Source organism: Staurois parvus, unplaced genomic scaffold, assembly GCF_062004578.1.
Source record: "Staurois parvus isolate SC_StPar_1 unplaced genomic scaffold, SC_StPar_1.0 ptg000406l, whole genome shotgun sequence".
Classification (NCBI taxonomy): domain Eukaryota; kingdom Metazoa; phylum Chordata; class Amphibia; order Anura; family Ranidae; genus Staurois; species Staurois parvus.
In genome coordinates, this window is record NW_028318202.1 from 1,398,067 (window position 1) to 1,418,216 (window position 20,150).

Sequence of the window (20,150 nt, forward strand, 5' to 3'; positions counted from 1 at the left end):
TGGACACAGCTGATCACATGACCGAGCCGACATCTCTGGCTCTTTCTGTTCGGTGATCCTCTGTGTCCGAGGGACACAGCACACCACGATCGCCGCAGTGCATGCTTCCGGAGCCGCGCATGCGCGGTTAGACTGGGAGGATGTCATATGACGTCCTCCCAGAATGGGAGAACTGTCTTGCGCCCATCATTACCTTATATGGCGGGCGGGAGGCGGTTAAAAGAAAACCACATCACTGAACTTTTTTACAATTTTTCACTTTGGTGGAAGTTTCTGTATTACTTTTCCTTTTTATGTGTATTGTTTTTATTTGATATTGTTTTACTTATGGCCCTTGGATTGAGGGTAATCTAGTAGAACAGCGCGCTGTTTTTAACGACTTTTGCAGTCACTCTTTTTTGATTTATAATGTATTATTCAAAACAGCTGCTTTATTAGACTTCTATTTAATTTCTGTCATATTCACCTTCACTTAAGCGCAGAGATATAGGCTGCTACTTACAGCTTGTATATATTGTTTGTAATGGAGGTGGACTTTGTCTTTTTTTTTTTTTAACCTAATTTTGTAACTAAATGTAACTTTCTCAGTTGAGCTTTAAACTTTTTTTTCTTTTTTTTTTTTTTTCCTTTTTATACAGCAGGAAACCTGTCACCAGCTGCAAATATATCAAGACACACTGGTTGTTTATCTAAGGCTGGATCCAAATCTTTAACACCAAGTAAGTTTGCGTACAGGATAACAGCCAGATAAAATTTGTATGCATAACGAGCAGTAGAACATCGCAAATGCAAACTGTGAAACAGCAACCCCTAAACCAAGAGGATTTTCTAAAGAAAGAAAAAAAAAATTTCACCTTTTGGACAAAAGTAATAAATGCACATTTTTTTGCAGGTAAAAAATATGCATTTATTTTTATTGTCCAAAGGAGCCTGTAAAGCATTGCACCAGCGATCAGTAGATGACTGATGCCATGCAGGTCTCCTGCAGATCTGTCAGAATATCTGCTTGCCATACTGGATGTACGGTCGAGCAGATATTCTGACAAGAAGCTTCAATGACCTACCATGGAGCTCCACAGCGCCGTGGTAGTTCATTGAAATCTACAAGCCCACAGCCACTAAGGCTGTTGGGACATGTAGGCACTCATTCACAGAACTCTGTGCATGAGTGACATGGCTGTGTGTGTGGAGCCCCACATTCCCACGTTTTTGTTTTTTTTTTCAAATTCTGTACGATCTGTCGGGGGGGGGGGGGGGTTCCTACATGAATTTGCGAGGCAGAGAGGTGCTGACAGACTATATATACAAAGTGACCATGGGCCATACAGTGTACATATATAGGACATGGTAATGCATAACAATCTGTAGACCAACTGATGCATTTATCATTTTGGCTCAAGTGTTCTTTAGTCTCTATCATGGATCCAGTATATACTAAATAGTTCTCCAGAAATCACATAGTGTACTTGGCCAAAAACCAAAATGGACAGTTTTTTTTTCTTTTTTTTTTTTTTTTTAAAGTATATATTTTTTTTATATATATCCAGTAACTTAAAATAACTTATTGAGTGTGTGTGTGTATATGCTGTTCACCGTTTGCTAAAAAGTACACGTTTATTATTTTTGTCACGGGAGCCTGTAAAACATTGCACCAGGAATCAGCAGATTGCTAGTGCCATGCAGTTCTCCTGCAGACCTGTCAATTGTAGTTTCTCATTCACAGATGACTGTGAATGAATGATGTGGGTGGAGCTGGTCTGTTCATAATATCTTACACCCAAACAATGAGTATAACATGTTATGAAAGGTGAACTTCTACTTTAACCACTTGCCTATACCCCCTTCCTGCCCAGGTCAATTTTCACCTTTCAGCACTGTTGCACTTTGAGTGACAATTGCGCGGTCATGCAACACTGCACCCGTATGAAATTTTTGTTCTTTTTTTTTTTAACACAAATATCTTTCTTTTGGTGGTATGTACTCGCCGCTGGGTGTTTTTTACTTTTTTGCGCTCTAAACAAAAAAAGAGCAAAAATGTTGAAAGATTTTTTTTTCTTTGTTTCTATTATGAAATTTTGCAAACCAGTAATTTTTCTCCTTCACTGATCTGGATTGATGAGACGGCACTGATAGGCAGCACTGATGGGCACGGATATGTCAGTGCAGGAGCTGTGGAACGGACAGGCAGGCCTAGAGGCAGGGTCACGCACTGACTGACGATAACCACTACCCACAGACTGGAGTCCCTCAGGGCACGGAGTCTAAGTCCCAGGCTGCCTTTCACCAGGGCCCCTGATGGTGGGGATGGACTTGACGCAGCCAGGAACCAGGTCGCGGCCCCCGAGACACCCCAGCTGCGGTAATGGCCCCCGCCAGTGGCATGTAGCTGGTAGGAATCAGATCAGACAATAGCGTAGTCGGGCAGGCCGGGTCAAGAACAACAAGGCAAACTGTACAGAACAGTAGACAAGAATCACAGGTCACAGGCCGGGTTCAGCAACGGGAGGTCAGATCAAAGGAGAGTCACGAGAGTATACACAGAGCTGTTGCAACACTAACACACAAGACAGGAATGCAAAGGGCATGTGCGGACAACAGACTTATATGTAATCAACCACACCCCTCTGGGAGATGGACCTCAGAGGCCTGAAGGCATAAAAGACTCCCACCATGCTCTTTGCAGAAACCCAAGATGGATGCCAGCACATGGCGCAACACAACCTCTGGGAAAAGGTAGGACCTTGACAGGATAGGCGGCATAGCTGGGGGCACTGCTGGGCACTTGTGGGCGGCACTGATCATCAGGGCACTGCTCATCAGTGCCCTGATGGTCGGTGTCGATCCCTCCTCTGACAAATGCTGGTTATCGACAGTACATTCCTCACGGTATGACAGCGTGAGGGAAAATGCAGCACATAACCGGCAACTGCATTTACCGGTGATCTGCCATGTCATTGGACACTGCTGATCACGTGGTAAAAGGCTGCTGTGATTGGCCTTTTACCACATCACGTGATCAGCTGTGTCCGTTGGACATGGGGGCACGCGGGAGGGTGCGTTCTGGGAGGACGTTGTATGACGCCCTCCCAGAACTGGCCGTCTGCAGTGAAGCCGTCATTAGGCTATCTGTGGTCAGCACATGGTTAATAAAACTGATTAATAGCATACAATCCATTGAACAAATTTCAATATTAGTTTAACAGCAACTGCTACTAGAGATGAAAGTCATATGGCATGAAACTTAATTTGCAGGGGATCATGTGCAGCGCCATGCAGGACAGCTGCATGTAGCAGGAGCTCCGTCCCTGCTTAGGTCTTTGCTGGCTCCCCGGGGCTATTCTATTCCTCGTTTTGCACCACAATCAGCTGATCACCTCCAGGAGACCTCTCTGCATGCCGTCAAAATAAAAAAAAAAAAGTAAGGGGACCCCTCAGAAGTCCCTTACAAATTACTTACTAAGAACATAGGAACTCTGCAGCATGTCACAAGGTGGCGCCGACTGAGCATCCCCATCCCGTTTTACACAGGATACAGCAGTCCATTCATCTGCACAGGGTAGTGAGTATTTGCAGTAGCTTACAAAGGGGGTCTTAGAATCTTGTCTGGAGACTATGTATATGAAATTTCAATCAGAACTACTGTAAAGGCACCAATGTTCCTTCTCAGGAAATAGCCGCATTTGGGTCCACAACGGATCGCTTGGAAATTAAGCATGATGAGCTCAGCCTGACTTATGGTGAACTTTCCAGGGATCACAATCTCTTACAGGCACAGGTACAGGCACAGGTAGAGTATCTCGATAACTGTAATCGTAGGACTAATATGCGTATCCGTGGGGTTCCTGAGGCTGTAATGGATCTTTCACAGGCCATAACTAAGTTGTTCAAGTCTCTTCTCCCGGACCAGGACACTAAGGCCTTTACATGTGACCGTATACATATGGCGCTGTGTCCAAAGCCCCCTGTTGATAAACCCCCTCGGGACATTCTGTTTATGAAAGATTTCCTGATTAAAGAGGACATTCTTAGAGCTGCCCGCAACACCCCAGTGATATCTCTGGAGGGCTCAACTCTGCAAATTTTCCCTGATGTCTTCCAAGCTACATTGTAGAATCGCCGGAAAATGTGGGTTATCAGCGCAAATTCGCTACAAATGAGGTTTTCCCTTTAAGTTGATTATTCCACACAATGGAAGCACATACACGGCTACTACTCGTCTTGAGGGGCAAGAAATCCTGGTGAAGTTGGGCCTAGCAGACGCTCACACGCCTCAACGTTTACCCTCTACTCCTCAGATATCTCCCATCTGGAACACTCCATCACCGCAGCGCAACAGGAGAAGGGTCAGACATGAAGCGGAATGATGAGGATTCATGCTTCAGTTTGCTATCCCCTATTTTGATCTTTTACTGGGACATGCCAGTGACTTATTATATGCTGTGTCTTTTAATCTTGGGTTAACCCCCTAGATACCTAGTCGTGCAACATGTCTTATATGGGTTAATATACCCTTAATTTTTGGCCTACTGGTTGTATTCGTGGATGCAGTCACTGAGCTACCCCACCCGGTCGCCAGGCATGGTCAGAGATGTCACTGCCCTGTTGTGGAGTGGTCACTCTGCTCTCCGTGTCTTGTTGCGGGGTTTGGGCCCTGTTGGCTCTTTAAAATTATGGTTCTCTGTCTTTTCGGGTGAGACAATTCCCATACGTGATCCACATTGGTGGCATGGATATTTCACAAAATGATAAAGTCAGATTTCAGGCTTCCGGTTGCTGTACCGGATACTCCATCTTTTAGACCAAATTTTATTGATACAGATCTTATTGATACGATAATGTTGTTGTTTTGATGCTTTTTTGTTTTTGTTATTCCTCCACAGGTGAATTCCCCTCCCCTGAAAGTTTTTTTTGTGCCTTGATTCCTTGCCTCTCCCTGCTCTTACGCCCTCTCAGATATCATCCCTTAATGCTCCTTGCACACAGGAGGAAATTACATGTGTAATTAGCACACTGAAAGGCTCCATCGCACTGGGCCCCGATGAGTTCTCGACCAGTTATTACAAGCATTTTGCCCCTCTTAGCCCCTTCTTTGGTGTCTATGTTCAATGAAGTTTTACAGGAGGGCAGGTTTCCCGATGAGATGCTTTTTGCTAACATGTCCCTGTTGCCTAAACCTTTAAAAGATCACCTATAGACCCATTTCGGTTATGAATAATGATTTAAAGATATAGCAGGATTTTGGCAGATGGATTGGCCCCTATTATCTTTTCCCTACTCTCACCTGACCAGTCGGGATTTATTCCTGATAGGCTTATCACGGACAATATAATTCTCACCTTAAATGTGGTACAAGACGCTAACCTGCAATCTAAGGAGGTGTTGTTGCTGCGTTTAAACATTAACAAGGCCTTTGATAGTGTCCTCTGGCCCTATTTGTTTTCACTGTTGCAGAAATTGGGCTTTAGCGATGAATTTCTATCAGGTGATCGGGCCCTATATGATTCACCTCAAACAAGGATTCGACCCCCCTGTTGCAATTCTGATTTTTTTTTTTTCACCTTGGGCAGGGGCACCCGACAGGGTTGCCCACTTTTGCCCTTACTGTTTGCGGTTATTTTAGAACCCTTGGCTATCGCTATAAGGTCGCACCCTGATATCTCGGGGTACTCACTTTTGGTCTCACAATTCAAGTTATGTATGTATGCCGATGTCATGCAATTTCTTACCAACCCATTAGTATCATTGCCTAATTTGTGTACTTGTTGAATGATTTTGCATCCATGTCAGGTCTCACTGTAAATTTTACTACATCCGTGGTCATGCCTATTAATGTTGCTGAGCCCCTGGGGGAGACCCTCCATGGTTCTTTCCCATTCAGATGGGCCATGGACCTGATCTTATATCTGGGTATCTATCTTATGCCCAAAGACTTCAGGCTATTTGCTGCCAATTATCCACCATGTGTATCTTAAGATTTGGCATAGGTATCCTATCTTATTTTTCGGTAGAGTCACTGCTGTGAAAATTAATGTTTTACCTAAACTCCTTTACTTATTTCGAGTGCTTCCAATATCTGTCTCCAAAACATTTCTCGATCGTTTTCAACGAGTGATTAATAATTTCATCTGGCGCAATAGACGCCCACGTTTTACCTCATCTGGCCTATATAAATCACAATGTATAGGGGGCTTAGGCCTTCCCAATTTTTGGCTTTATTACCTATCTGCCCAATTTTCTCAAATGGTGCAATGGGCGACTATAAAATCCCGGATTCCCTGGGTCAGATTTGAATCTCAATCTATACGCCCATTTTATTTACCAGGTTTATTATGAACAAATATTCCCCCTCACTCGTTGTCGATCTAGAATACCATTGCCTTTCACTCTTTAACACTCTGGTCCCGTACAAATCTAAATTGGGTCTTATCTCTCCCGTTTCACCAGGTTCAACGTTTTTCGGCGATCCAAATTTTGTCACAGCATTTTCATCTCCACAGGCTTTTCGCTGGTGGTATGATCGCACACTTATTAGATTAATGGATTTTCAGAGGGGTGGGTCTTATATTTCCTTCGATATGTTACGAATGCTTTTCGATATTCCGCTTCGAGAATATTTATTGATATCGATAAATAAAACTTTTTTAGTTCCCACTTTGGACTGACACCTTCGTCCCTGGTCACTTATTTTGAACATATCAGTCGTGACTCTCCCAGGTGTAGGGGTCTTATTTCAGTTTTATATCGCTCCTTTTCGAATGCCATCTTTGCTGCACCCCCCCTTTCAGAAATGGGAGGCTGATTGTGGTACTACATTTTCAGAAGAGGACTGGGAATCCATGGTGGATAATATATGTAGGGGATCTAGGTCTCTTTCAGTTCGTGAGACGGCCCTTGAAGTTTTAACCTGTTGTGTTATATAGTCTAGACGGGGTATAATACCGTTTCCAGGAACGTCGCACTTCTGTTTTAGGGGTTATGGTCTTGCTGGTACTGTGGTGCATATGTTTTTGGTTTGCCCTGGACTTTCTTTGATCTAGCGGAAAGTTTCTGAGGTGGCCTTGGTGGATTCTCCAGTAAATTTTGTCATTGCAAAAGTGTTTATTGGGATCTCCCATTTTGGGGATCCCAACCAACATGATGAGGCCAATTCATCTGTGTCACTATTCTGTCGGCCTTTGCTCTTCATTGTAAGTCAGTCCTCTGTTTTGCGTAGAGTTGATATGGTTATGCGTATGAATTGTATTCAGTATACATTGCTAGATAGTATGCAGTTATTCAACAGAAAATGGGATGGTTGGAAGACATTTCGACATTTATTGTTAGAATGATGAGGAGAGAAGAAGCGCCTCTAAGTGCAGCAGACCACTTTAATGTATACTAAAAAGTAGGAACACTCACATGGTAGTAGAGTAATAAAAGCATGTAGGGTATTGTGGTGTAGAAACACCATGTGGAATGGCTGTCACTGGTGCCTGTATCGTCCAGGTCTCAATGGTAGGGAGCGTGTTTCAGGAGGGAGACAGATGTGGAGTTGGCCGGCATGCACGTACTCCTCAAGATGGCGGCTGGAACGCACGCTGAACCGCGACGTAGGTGTGATGGCGCCAGTGACCAGGATGCAATGCGGCGCGCTTCGGAGCATGCGCTCGCCTCTATTGGCGGAAGCGCACTCCTTTCTCAAGCAGGGGAATGAAATGGCAGAAGGACCGTTCCTTTTATAATGGTTAATATGATAGTAGGGGGGAAAAACGACAATCATTACCATGATAACAGGGAATGAGGGAAGAATTAAAATGATGTAAAAAAGGATAAGAATGAGAAAAAATAATGAATGAAAAATGATGAAAAAAAGAGATAAAAAGTAATGTAGAAAAAAATATATATAAAAATTAATAAAAATAAAGAAATAAGAAGAGTATAAATAAAAATTAAAGTAAAAATAATCTTTTAGAATTGTTAACATCTAAAGAGACCTAACAGTAATTGGGCTCCCAGGTATAAGATTTTAACTCTTTATACACCTCAATACCACGTGAAGCAGGGATAACAGCCTTCCAACATTACCTATCTATGGACCTATCTTTCAACTCCAAACAGTCATCCTTTATTATAGACGCCACCTCCTTCTGCTTGAAACACAACTACTTCACATTTAATAACGATTTCTATCTACTAATACAGGGCATGGTGATGTGAGCAAATTTTGCCCGCTCATACGCTAATTTAAGTTTTGGGAGTTGAGTTTTTGTGAGGATAAATTCATATGGTGTGATAATCCTTTTGCCCCACACATAGTATTCTATGGTCGCTACATAGACAACATAATCGTCATTTGGGATGGTCCTATAACCGACATTGATAAATTTGTTGCTCACTGCAACTCTAAACTTTCAGACTTTCACCTCTGTACACCACAAAGACACATTAATATTCCTTGATTTAGAACTATGCCATGACAACGCAATAAATACTAGGAACCATTTCAAACCTGTCTCAGGTAACTCATACCTGCCTTTCAATAGTTGTCACCATCCAAAGTGGATCCAGAATATCTCTAAAGGACGTTCTGCCGTCTCAGGCAGAACTGTACATCAGATTTAGAATCTCATTCCCAAACTGAAATCCTTAATGTTAAATTTAGAGACAAAGGTTGTCCCCACACATTGGTAGATGAATCCTGTTCCTTCTATCAAAATGGAAAATCCTCCACGTCTAACAGGAAGGAGCCACACACTTCCGTAAATGGAGAGCATTATTAACAGACATTGGTCAATCTTACTACAAGATCCCCACTTAATTGACACTTTAGAAGTAAAACCCAAATTCATGTATAGTAGAGCCACAGACCTCAAAAATAAGCTTGCTCCCAGCAAGTATAATCCCCCTGTTAGGACACTCAACACACTCAGCTTAGTTCCCATGGTAGGCATGTACCAATGCAAAAAAGCCTTATGCAAAACATGTAAGTTTGTCAATCATGGTCAAAAAAACTTTAATGCCAAAGGCAAAACATACTTATTTAAAGAATTCTATAATTCATCTGATTTTGTTGTATACTGTTTAACCTGTCCCTGTGGCCTTCTGTATGTGGGACTTACCGTCAGACCCCTTCGCGCCAGATTTGGCAAGCATCGCTGCCTCATTGAAGACGGCAAAGACAAACAAAGTGTCCCCCAGCATTTTCTAGAATTCCACCATAAATCCACTGATGGTGTCAGGAATGGACTCGCCACTGGTGGTGGGACTCACCTGCCTTGTGGGCTGCAGTACCAGTGCTGACCAGCGGGTGCTCTCAGCAGCCAGAATCTCACTCCTGCAGTCAAGCCATCACCTGAGGCTGACTGCAGGAGGTGTATTTAAGCAGGACCAGGCCTGCAATCAGGGCCTTGGTGTATTGTTCCCATGAGCCCCTGTGCCTGAAACTGATCCTGTCGTCTGCCTGCCTTCCTGATCCCTCTGCCTGACTCCTGACATTGATAGAACTCTGCCTGCACCAACCCCGGCTATTCCTGACCACTCTCCTGCCTGCTCCTCTGGTACATTGTCTCCCTGATTGTTCCTGACCTGGCCCATCTGACTATGCTCTGCCTGCTCCTTTGTACTTTGTCTGCCCGATGGTTCCTGACCCGGCCTCCCTGAGCACTCCACCTCACCATTCCTGACTACACTTGTCTGTATGCTTGTACTTTCCGTTATCAGTTGGAGGTTTGGTTTTGTTTATAATTGTGCGTTTTATATTTTTGTATAGCCTCTAATAAATTATATTGTTTACACCATACTTGAGCCTGCGTTTCCCTGTGTCAGCCCACACATCTCTGGTCATACCCGGATCCGTGACATTACACCAAGGCCAATCCTGACCAGAAGTGGCTGCACAGGGAAGCCATTTTGGCTTGTTGTGAAGGATGCATCCTGAGGAGGTTGTGTACTTGTCGCTGTTAGTCTTAGAATACAGAGAATATAGCAATCAGATTCTGAAGGAGTATACCAGGGATCACCTGCTAGAATGCATACAAGTTGCTCATTCACTAGTAGATCAGGGCACTGAGTTTTCTGAGGTGCAGCCAGGTTCCAGGTTTGTGCTGAGTTGGCTCTGTCCTGTACCCCTGAAAGCAGGGATGACTTTTTTTTCCACCATTTAGTGCAGATCAAGTGGAATCACTGGTATGGTTGTTGGAGGATGATCCAGATTGCTTCCTTGAGCATTATGCAGCTTGTCCATCACATGTGCTTGTGGATTGCATAAACGCAGTGCAGTCTTTGGTCAGACAGGCTACGTGTAAGCTAAGCTTTGTTCAACCGGTATTACAGACATGGTCAGATTTGTTACACCCAGCCTCAGTCAGCTTGCCAAAACCCAGTCCTGCTTCTAATCTATTTTTTCAAAGCTCTATTCCTGCATTCCCGACAGCACCTCCAGTTCCAGCCCAGTATACCCTGCCATCAACCACATGCGAGTACCCTGTTCCCACTCGCTGCACCTATCCTGCCTTTAACCCTGTAAAGAACTCCTCTGTAGCAACTGCTCCCTCCTCTGTTCCATCCTCCAGCTCTTCTCTGTCTTCAGCTGATCCATCCATTTACAGACCTGCATTTACTTACAGTGCTTCAGTAACTAAACCCAAGAAGAAGCGAAAATTCTTTCCAACCAGTACCATCTTGCCAGTATCTAAATCGGTCAGCCTGCCGTCTGAGAAACCGCCTTCTGTTACCGAGCCTGATGTTCTTACCCAGCCTGATGTTCCTACCCAGCCTGATGTTCCTACCCAGCCTGATGTTCCTACCCAGCCTGATGTTCCTACCCAGCCTGATGATCCAGCCTGATGACCCGGCGCCCGTGGTCCAGCCTGGCGCCCGTGGTCCAGCCTGACGCCCCGGTGCCTGCTGTCGTGCCAGGTGACTCGGTGCCTGCTGTCGAGCTTGGTGACCCAGTGCCCGCTGTTTTGCCAGATGACTCTGTGCCTGATATTCTGCCAGATGACTCTGTGCCCGCTGTCGTGCCAGGTGACTCGGTGCCCGCTGTCGTGCCAGGTGACTCGGTGCCCGCTGTCGTGCCAGGTGACTCGGTGCCCGCTGTCGTGCCAGGTGACTCGGTGCCCGCTGTCGTGCCAGGTGACTCGGTGCCCGCTGTCGTGCCAGGTGACTCGGTGCCCGCTGTCGTGCCAGGTGACTCGGTGACCCGCTGTCGTGCCAGATGACTCGGTGACCCGCTGCCCGCTGTTCTGCCAGATAACTCTGTGCCCGCTGTCGTGCCAAATGACTCGGTGCCTGATATTGTGCCAGGTGACCCGGTGCCTGCTGTCGAGCCAGGTGACCCGGTGCCCGCTGTCGAGCCAGGTGACCCGGTGCCCGCTGTCGAGCCAGGTGACCCCTTGCCCGCTGTTGTGCCAGGTGTCTTGGTGCCCGCTGTTGTGTCAGATGGCCCGGTGCCCGCTGCCCGGCCTGATGTCCCGCTGCCCGGCCTGACGTGCCTTTGTCCGCTGCCCGACCTGACGTGCCTCTGTCCGCTGTGTGGCAGGCGCAGCACTATGTAGTGCCTTGTGCGCTGTGGCATTAGAAAAATTATGCAAGTACTGTTTGTTTTGTTTGATTAGACTGACTTTACTCTGTAATTCCTTCAGTGCCGTTCTATGGATGCAGTAGGTTTAAAGAGCACACCGAATACTTTAGATAACTTCAATCTTCTTCATATAACACTGCTTACAATGGCTTGTTTCGTTTATCTTACAGTGGCTTATTTCATTCGTATTACAGTGGTTTGATTCGGTGGATTATATCGGTGGAACTACAAGTAAACACATACAACAGATTTTACACACAGATCTACCTGCACTGTTAAACAAGAGAGGAACACACAAGTGCATTAAATACCTATTTGGCCTTCTCTGCTTCCATAGAGCTTCTCTGACTGGAACTTTGTCTGTTTCCTCTTCTGTCTGATGAGCAAGTGACTCTAGAACAATCTAGCAGGGAGTTTTACACAGGCACAAATGTGAAACTGGCTGGGATTGGTTAAGGCTCTGTACAGTGTGAGGATGGCTGTGATTGGCTCACCTTGTACTGACTCTTAAAGGCATCTTTTCCTTTTCTGCTTCTGCTAACACAATGAATATATAAATGTCATATAACATTCAAAGACATAAATTACAGCAATGATTCTGCTTTTGGCTTTAGCATATGCACATATACACTGTACTGAGGTTATTGGCAGGTTTGGTGTACACATATATGTGAACCATATTAGCAACCTAGGACCGGTCTTAGCTGGCCAGCTACACGCTGCCCGGCCTGACGTGCCTCTGTCCGCTGCCCGGCCTGATGTGCCAGCTCCGGATTCCCAGCCTGCTTCTGGAAATCCTGTGTCCAGCAACCTGCCTTCCTGCATTCTCCTGCAAAAAGATAGGCCTATCAGCAGGAGACCCGGCCAGTCGCTTGATTCCGGCAGTGGGATGTCCAGCCAGTTACTGGACCCAGGCGGTGGAACATTTGTGCCATTACGGACTGTTTGGAGTGTCCTGAGGCTGCTCTTTGAGGGGGGGATACTGTCAGGAATGGACTCGCCACTGGTGGTGGGACTCCCCTGCCTTGTGGGCTGCAGTACCAGTGCTGGCCAGCGGGTGCTCTCAGCAGCCAGAATCTCACTCCTGCAGTCAAACCATCACCTGACGCTGATTGCAGGAGGTGTATTTAAGCAGGACCAGGCCTGCAATCAGGGCCTTGGTGTATTGTTCCCATGAGCCCCTGTGCCTGAAACTGATCCTGTCATCTGCTTGCCTTCCTTTTCCCTTTGCCTGACTCCTGACATTGATAGAACTCTGCCTGCACCAACCCCGGCTATTCCTGACCACTCTCCTGCCTGCTCCTCTGGTACCTTGTCTCCCTGTTTGTTCCTGACCCGGCCCGTCTGACTATGCTCTTCCTACTCCTTTGTACCTTGTCTGCCCGATGGTTCCTGACCCGGCCTGCCTGAGCACTCCATCTCACTAGCCCTGACTTCTCTTGTCTGTGCTTGTACTTTCCGTTATCAGTTGGAGGTTTGGTTTTGTTTATATTGTGCATTTATATTTTTGTATAGCCTCTGATAAATTATATTGTTTACACTATACTTGAGCCTGCGTTTCCCTGTGTCAGCCCACACATCTCTGGTCATACCCGAATCCGTGACAGATGGTCTACAGGTTTGGGTTTTAGAATCCATATCCAGAAACCTCTGCGTCTGACGTTTCATTAAACTTTGCCTGCAAGAAACATACTGGATTTTTATAATAGACACTTTGTCCCCAGGGGGTCTAAACGAGGAATTAGATGTTAACACTATCCTCTAATATCATTTTACTCCGCCCTATCTCATCATTTTAATTTTTACTCATTTTAATTTTTTTACCAATTTTTTTTTTTTTTTACTTTCATTTATTATCTTTTAGTTTTTATTTTCTATTAATTTTGTAATTTTTTTTATATCCCTTTCTTATTTTTTTTTTCAATTTAATATTTTATTTATTTTTCAGGTTACCATTTCATGTATACAAAAGCTAATAAAACAAACATCTTCATAAAAATATTTTCAATTTCATATATCCATATATCAACTTTACCACTCATCTAGTAAACTTTTACCCCTCTCCCTCACCCCTCCCACCCGACCCTCCACCCCTCTCGGCCCTGATTATGCATTTATCTTCAAATTTTCAATATTTCCTAATCCAAACTTAATATTACTTTAATGCTACAGTTATTGCACATATTCTAGGTATAGGCTTGATTTTTTTTTTACATTTTTCCCACTTCTTCCACCTTATACGGAAAACCTCCATTTTATCTTCCTCTATATGATAAAGGTCCTCTATTCTATAAGTCTTCTCTACTCTATCCACCCAGTTCTTTATTTTTGGTACTTCTTGTTCTCTCCAAAACTTGGGTATCAGGCCCTTCGCTGCACTCAAATAGTACAATAACCCAGATTTTTTATATTTTTTTTACTGAAAACTCGGTACCATATAGAAGACAGGTCTGTGGGTCCTTTTGAGATATTAATCTCCGCTATTTCTTGAATTAAACGCTCAATACCCCCCCAATATTCTTAAATTTTGTGACTCTCCCACCATGTGTGAAACATGTTACCTCTCCCTCCACATCCTTGCCAACATAAAGGTGAATTATCTCCACTTATTCTATGTGCTACACTCGTTGTTATATACCAGTGATGGCGAACCCGTGGCACGCGTGCCACAGCCGGCACGCCGAGCCTTATCTGTGGGCACGCCAGGAGAATCCAGCGGCGCGCTGTCTTCCCGGCTGTAGTGTGCGTGACAGCCGGGTCCCAAGTGCGCATGCACAAGAAGCAGTGCTGTTTGTGAATGGTAAGGCGGTACCTGGGACACATGACAGATCCCAGAAGCCGCCGGACCAATCACAAAGCGCAACGCTTCTCGCGCATGCGCACTGGGCATCCGGCTGTCCGACGAGGGCCCACACTACAGAAGCCGGAAAGACAGCGCGCGGCTGGATCGAGGAACAGGTAAGATAAAAAAAAAAACTCTGCGGAAGTAAGAGCGGGTACCTGTCAAATTCAGGTACCCGCTCCCCCTCCCTCCCCAAAGGTCTGCAGTCTCTGGTCATCTCTGTGCTGTCCGCAGTCTCTGGTCATCCCTGTGCTGTCCGCAGTCTCTGGTCATCCCTGTGCTGTCCGCAGTCTCTGGTCATCCCTGTGCTGTCCGCAGTCTCTGGTCATCCCTGTGCTGTCCGCAGTCTCTGGTCATCCCTGTGCTGTCCGCAGTCTCTGGTCATCCCTGTGCTGTCCGCAGTCTCTGGTCATCCCTGTGCTGTCCGCAGTCTCTGGTCATCCCTGTGCTGTCCGCAGTCTCTGGTCATCCCTGTGCTGTCCGCAGTCTCTGGTCATCCCTGTGCTGTCCGCAGTCTCTGGTCATCCCTGTGCTGTCCGCAGTCTCTGGTCATCCCTGTGCTGTCCGCAGTCTCTGGTCATCCCTGTGCTGTCCGCAGTCTCTGGTCATCCCTGTGCTGTCCGCAGTCTCTGGTCATCCCTGTGCTGTCCGCAGTCTCTGGTCATCCCTGTGCTGTCCGCAGTCTCTGGTCATCCCTGTGCTGTCCGCAGTCTCTGGTCATCCCTGTGCTGTCCGCAGTCTCTGGTCATCCCTGTGCTGTCCGCAGTCTCTGGTCATCCCTGTGCTGTCCGCAGTCTCTGGTCATCCCTGTGCTGTCCGCAGTCTCTGGTCATCCCTGTGCTGTCCGCAGTCTCTGGTCATCCCTGTGCTGTCCGCAGTCTCTGGTCATCCCTGTGCTGTCCGCAGTCTCTGGTCATCCCTGTGCTGTCCGCAGTCTCTGGTCATCCCTGTGCTGTCCGCAGTCTCTGGTCATCCCTGTGCTGTCCGCAGTCTCTGGTCATCCCTGTGCTGTCCGCAGTCTCTGGTCATCCCTGTGCTGTCCGCAGTCTCTGGTCATCCCTGTGCTGTCCGCAGTCTCTGGTCATCCCTGTGCTGTCCGCAGTCTCTGGTCATCCCTGTGCTGTCCGCAGTCTCTGGTCATCCCTGTGCTGTCCGCAGTCTCTGGTCATCCCTGTGCTGTCCGCAGTCTCTGGTCATCCCTGTGCTGTCCGCAGTCTCTGGTCATCCCTGTGCTGTCCGCAGTCTCTGGTCATCCCTGTGCTGTCCGCAGTCTCTGGTCATCCCTGTGCTGTCCGCAGTCTCTGGTCATCCCTGTGCTGTCCGCAGTCTCTGGTCATCCCTGTGCTGTCCGCAGTCTCTGGTCATCCCTGTGCTGTCCGCAGTCTCTGGTCATCCCTGTGCTGTCCGCAGTCTCTGGTCATCCCTGTGCTGTCCGCAGTCTCTGGTCATCCCTGTGCTGTCCGCAGTCTCTGGTCATCCCTGTGCTGTCCGCAGTCTCTGGTCATCCCTGTGCTGTCCGCAGTCTCTGGTCATCCCTGTGCTGTCCGCAGTCTCTGGTCATCCCTGTGCTGTCCGCAGTTCTGGTCATCTCCTGTACTGTGTCCGCAGTCTCTGGTCATCTCCTGTACTGTGTCCGCAGTCTCTGGTCATCTCCTGTACTGTGTCCGCAGTCTCTGGTCATCTCCTGTACTGTGTCCGCAGTCTCTGGTCATCCCTGTACTGTGTCCGCAGTCTCTGGTCATCCCTGTACTGTGTCCGCAGTCTCTGGTCATCCCTGTACTGTTAATTAGTTTGCACTACTGTACGAGTTGTTTTTTCTAAACCAAAAGCTCGATATTCAGGTTTCATTGCAGTGTTGGCACTTTGAAAGAAATAAGTTGGTTTTGGGTTGCAGTTTGGGCACTCGGGCTCAAAAAGGTTCGCCATCACTGTTATATACCATCTAGCCAAACACTTATAATTCATCTCAACCTCTCTCATATTTACATTTCCGTGAATTAAACTATATATTTTCTTTTGTTTTTCTTCATCTATTTTTATTCCTATATCCCTTTCCCATTTTTCTATAAATAGTGGTCCTTTAATAGTGGTCCTAACCTATAAATAGTGGTCCTTTTGAAATCCAATGCTTCCCATCTCTTCGTGAATCTACTAAGTGCTCAAAGGGGTTCCAATCTTCTTTTTTCTTAACGGCTTTGGGAGATTCCCTATAAAGTGTTTCAGTTGACCATATAGCCATTCGTCCATCCTGGAAAATATTTCCCCCTTACTTTCTAATTCACTAAGTGTACTTATTTCCTCTCCCTTCCTTATATCTCTTAATTGGACATCTTTCTTCTTTATCCACTTCTCTGTGATACTTTCCTTACCTGGTGGAAAAAAACTCAGTGGATCCTAATGGCATTAACAGTGAATTATATTCCCATCCTACTTGTTTATGCAAAGCATCCCAGACTCAGAACATTAAGTGTAAACAAACTTGTGTTTTCTGTTAATCCACGATATTGAGGGGGTATCCAAATAATTCTACTTAAATTTGTGTGACTTAGAGTGTTTTCTATTTTTACCCAACTATTCTCCTGTGCATTAAATGTCCATTCCTAAATTCTCGCCCAAATTACTGAGTTAAAATATCTTTTCAGGTCTGGCACTCCCAAGCCACCTTTGTCTTTTTTATCTCTACTCAGAATTTCATAACTTATTCTAGACTTCTTACTCCTCCATATAACTGGTATCATTTGAAATTTGTATAAGATTTTTGGAACAACTATCATTTTTATCAGATTTATCTGTCCCACCCATAACTGACATCCCCATCCTAGTTACTTTATTTCATCCTTAATCTCATTTAATAACGGGATGTAATTTATTCTGTATAAATTTGTGAATGGTACGGCGTCTTCTGGGACACATGACAGGTCCCAGAAGGCGCCGGACCAATCACAAAGCGCAAAGCTTCTCGCGCATGCTCACTGGGCACCCGGTTGTCAGCTGGGTGTCAGGGACCGCCGCGGCTCCGTCCCCGGCGCATGCGCACTAGCGGCGGCTCACGCCGGGACACAGGCACCAGATCCCGGCTGACAGGAGGCCGCGCATGCGCAGTAGGAGCCGCGGGCGCGTCTCGGGTGGCCAATGACAGCCCGGGGGCGCGTCCTGGGCGGCCAATGACCGTGCAGGGCGCAATATTTAAAGATGCCCTGCACGGTCACAAATTGCCGCAAGGTCTGACCAGTTATCTGAAGTTTCCTGTGCCCTGTGATTAAAAGACCCGGATTGTTTGACCTTCTGCCTGCTCCAGCCCTGACCCGGATTATCTGACTACGCTGCCTTCTCCTGTGTTTGACCCGGATTGCCCCTGACAACGCTGCCTTCTCCTGTCCCGACCCCCGGCTTGTTTGACCATTCTGCGGACTGACTCCGGTAACTGACCCTGCGTGTGACCTGACCACTCTCTGCCTGCCGTCTCTGTACCTCGCCATTTCCCACGGTGACAACCGCCGGTTTATCCTGCCTGGTCCTGCCGGCCTCCTCACATCTGGCTCTATTCTGTCCTACTCTCATCCCCGGAGGCTCCCTCTGCCACTGGTGGTATTGCTCGGAGGTCGTGACCTGGTCCTGGTTCTGCTCCAAGTCCATCCCCACCATCAGGGGCCCTGGTGAAAACGCAGACCGGGACTTAGACTCCACGCTCCGGGTGATTCCGCCTAGTGGGCTGCCAGAGGTACCATCTGGCGGATCCGTAACAGTACCTTGCGGCCATGACAGAGTCAGAAAGAGGCCCGGCCTCCCTGGAGGATATCTGCCAGCATCTGGCAACCCTAACCCAAGCAGTCCAGACTTTCCATACTCAATGCACACACCTTGAGGACCGCATGGAGATGTTAGTCACCCTTACATCCCAGGCACAGAGCCAGAGTCCCGCAGCTTCTCCTGGGGAATCACTTGCTACCCCAGCTCCCGGAGCAGGGGCCGCACCCCCTACTCCCGAACCCCGCGTTCCCTTACCAGAACGCTTCCGTGGAGACCGAAGCCGCTTCAGGGCCTTCCGGAATGCGTGCATCTTTTTCTTTGACTTGCAGCCCCGCACATTCACCACTGAGACCGTCAAGGTGGGGTTTATAGTCTCTCTCCTTCAGGATGAGCCCCAGGATTGGGCTCATCGTTTGATGGAGAATCGCGATCCCCATCTTGATTCCGTGACTGAATTTTTTAGAGCCATGGCTATTCTATATGACGACCCTCAGCGAGCTGCTTCCGCAGAGACTACCCTGTACTCTCTGCGGCAGGGTCGCCGGGCAGCCGAGGAGTACGCGTCTGAATTCAGGCACTGGATGGGGGACACCCGATGGAACGATGCGGCATTATGTCACCAATTTCGCATCGGGCTATCGGAGTCACTCAAAGACGAGTTGGCATGGGTAGGCCTACCTGACTCCCTAGAGAAGCTAATCGAGCTGGCCATACAAATTGACCGCAGACTGAGAGAACGCCGGCTTGAACGAAGCAACCAGTGTCAAAGGGCGGCTTGGGTACCATCGAGGGGATTATTCTCGCCCACAGGAAGTACTACCCGGAGCTCGGATCCTGGGGACACCTCTGAACCCATGCAACTGGGACTGGCTCGGTCCACATTATCGGCCGAAGAACGTCAGAGGAGACGATCACAGAACCTCTGTCTGTACTGCGGAGAAGCTGGTCACCGGGTGCGCTCCTGTCCTGCAAAAAAGTGTAAGTCCACTTCTAGTTTTTTTCCTTTATCTGCAGAAAGGGGTGATCAGTCAAGTTATCTGGCAATACCTGTGTCTTTACAGCTCCCCGGAAGAACCTTGACGGTGACAGCTATCATAGATTCGGGGGGCATGTAGCTGCTTTATCGATCTCACGTTTACTCACCAGCAAGGAATCCCTCTCCAGACCAAGGAAAGGGGGCTGAACATCTTCCTTGCAGATGGGTCTAGCTTAAAATCGGGAGTGGTGGATCAGGAGACACCCCCTATTTTCACCTTGATGGCTGATCATCACCAGGAATTCCTCCGTCTGGACGCCATCGCGTCCCCCCTTTTCCCAGTCATTCTGGGGCTTCCTTGGCTGCGAGCCCATAATCCCCAGATTGACTGGGAGAAGGGAACCGTTCAGTTTCGGTCCACATATTGTCTGAAACGTTGCCACGTCTCAGGGTCCGTGGCCCCCCAATTACTCCTATGCATGGATGGTGATACAGATCTGTCCCAGGTTATTCCCCCGGCCTACCACAACTTTCTGGACGTGTTTAGTAAGCGAGGGGCAGACACACTTCCCCCACACCGATCTTATTACTGTCCCATAGACCTCCTACCCGGTCTGAAATTTTGTTCGGCCGTATTTTCCCTTTATCGGAGCTTGAGTCAGGAGTTCTGAGGGAATATATAGACGAAAATCTTCGGAAGGGGTTTATTCGCCCTTCCACGTCCCCAGCCGGAGCCGGGTTATTCTTTGTAGAGAAGAAGGACAAGACACTGCGGCCCTGTATAGACTACCGCGACCTGAATAGGATCACGGTGAAAAAACGCTACCCGTTACCCCTGGTTCCCGAGCTCCTCCAGAGGTTAAGGTCCGCTATGGTTTTCACTAAGCTAGACTTACGGGGGGCCTACAATCTAGTTCTTATCAGGGAAGGTGATGAATGGAAGATGGCTTTCCGTACGCGATTCGGACACTTTGAGTACCTGGTCATGCCGTTCGGGCTCTAACGCTCCGGCCACCTTCCAA

The 20,150-nt window shown here is 47.3% G+C and overlaps 1 protein-coding gene across 2 annotated transcripts in view; it reads left to right on the forward strand.

Annotated features, from left to right (window-relative positions):
• Window positions 1-20,150, forward strand: part of NUSAP1 (nucleolar and spindle associated protein 1) — a 354,820-nt gene that overhangs the window by 107,015 nt on the left and 227,655 nt on the right. For both annotated transcript variants that reach the window (XM_089686683.1, XM_089686682.1), the window contains exon 4: window positions 639-719. In XM_089686683.1, coding sequence (XP_089542809.1) covers window positions 639-719 — 81 coding nt within the window. The remainder of the gene's footprint in view (window positions 1-638; window positions 720-20,150) is intronic.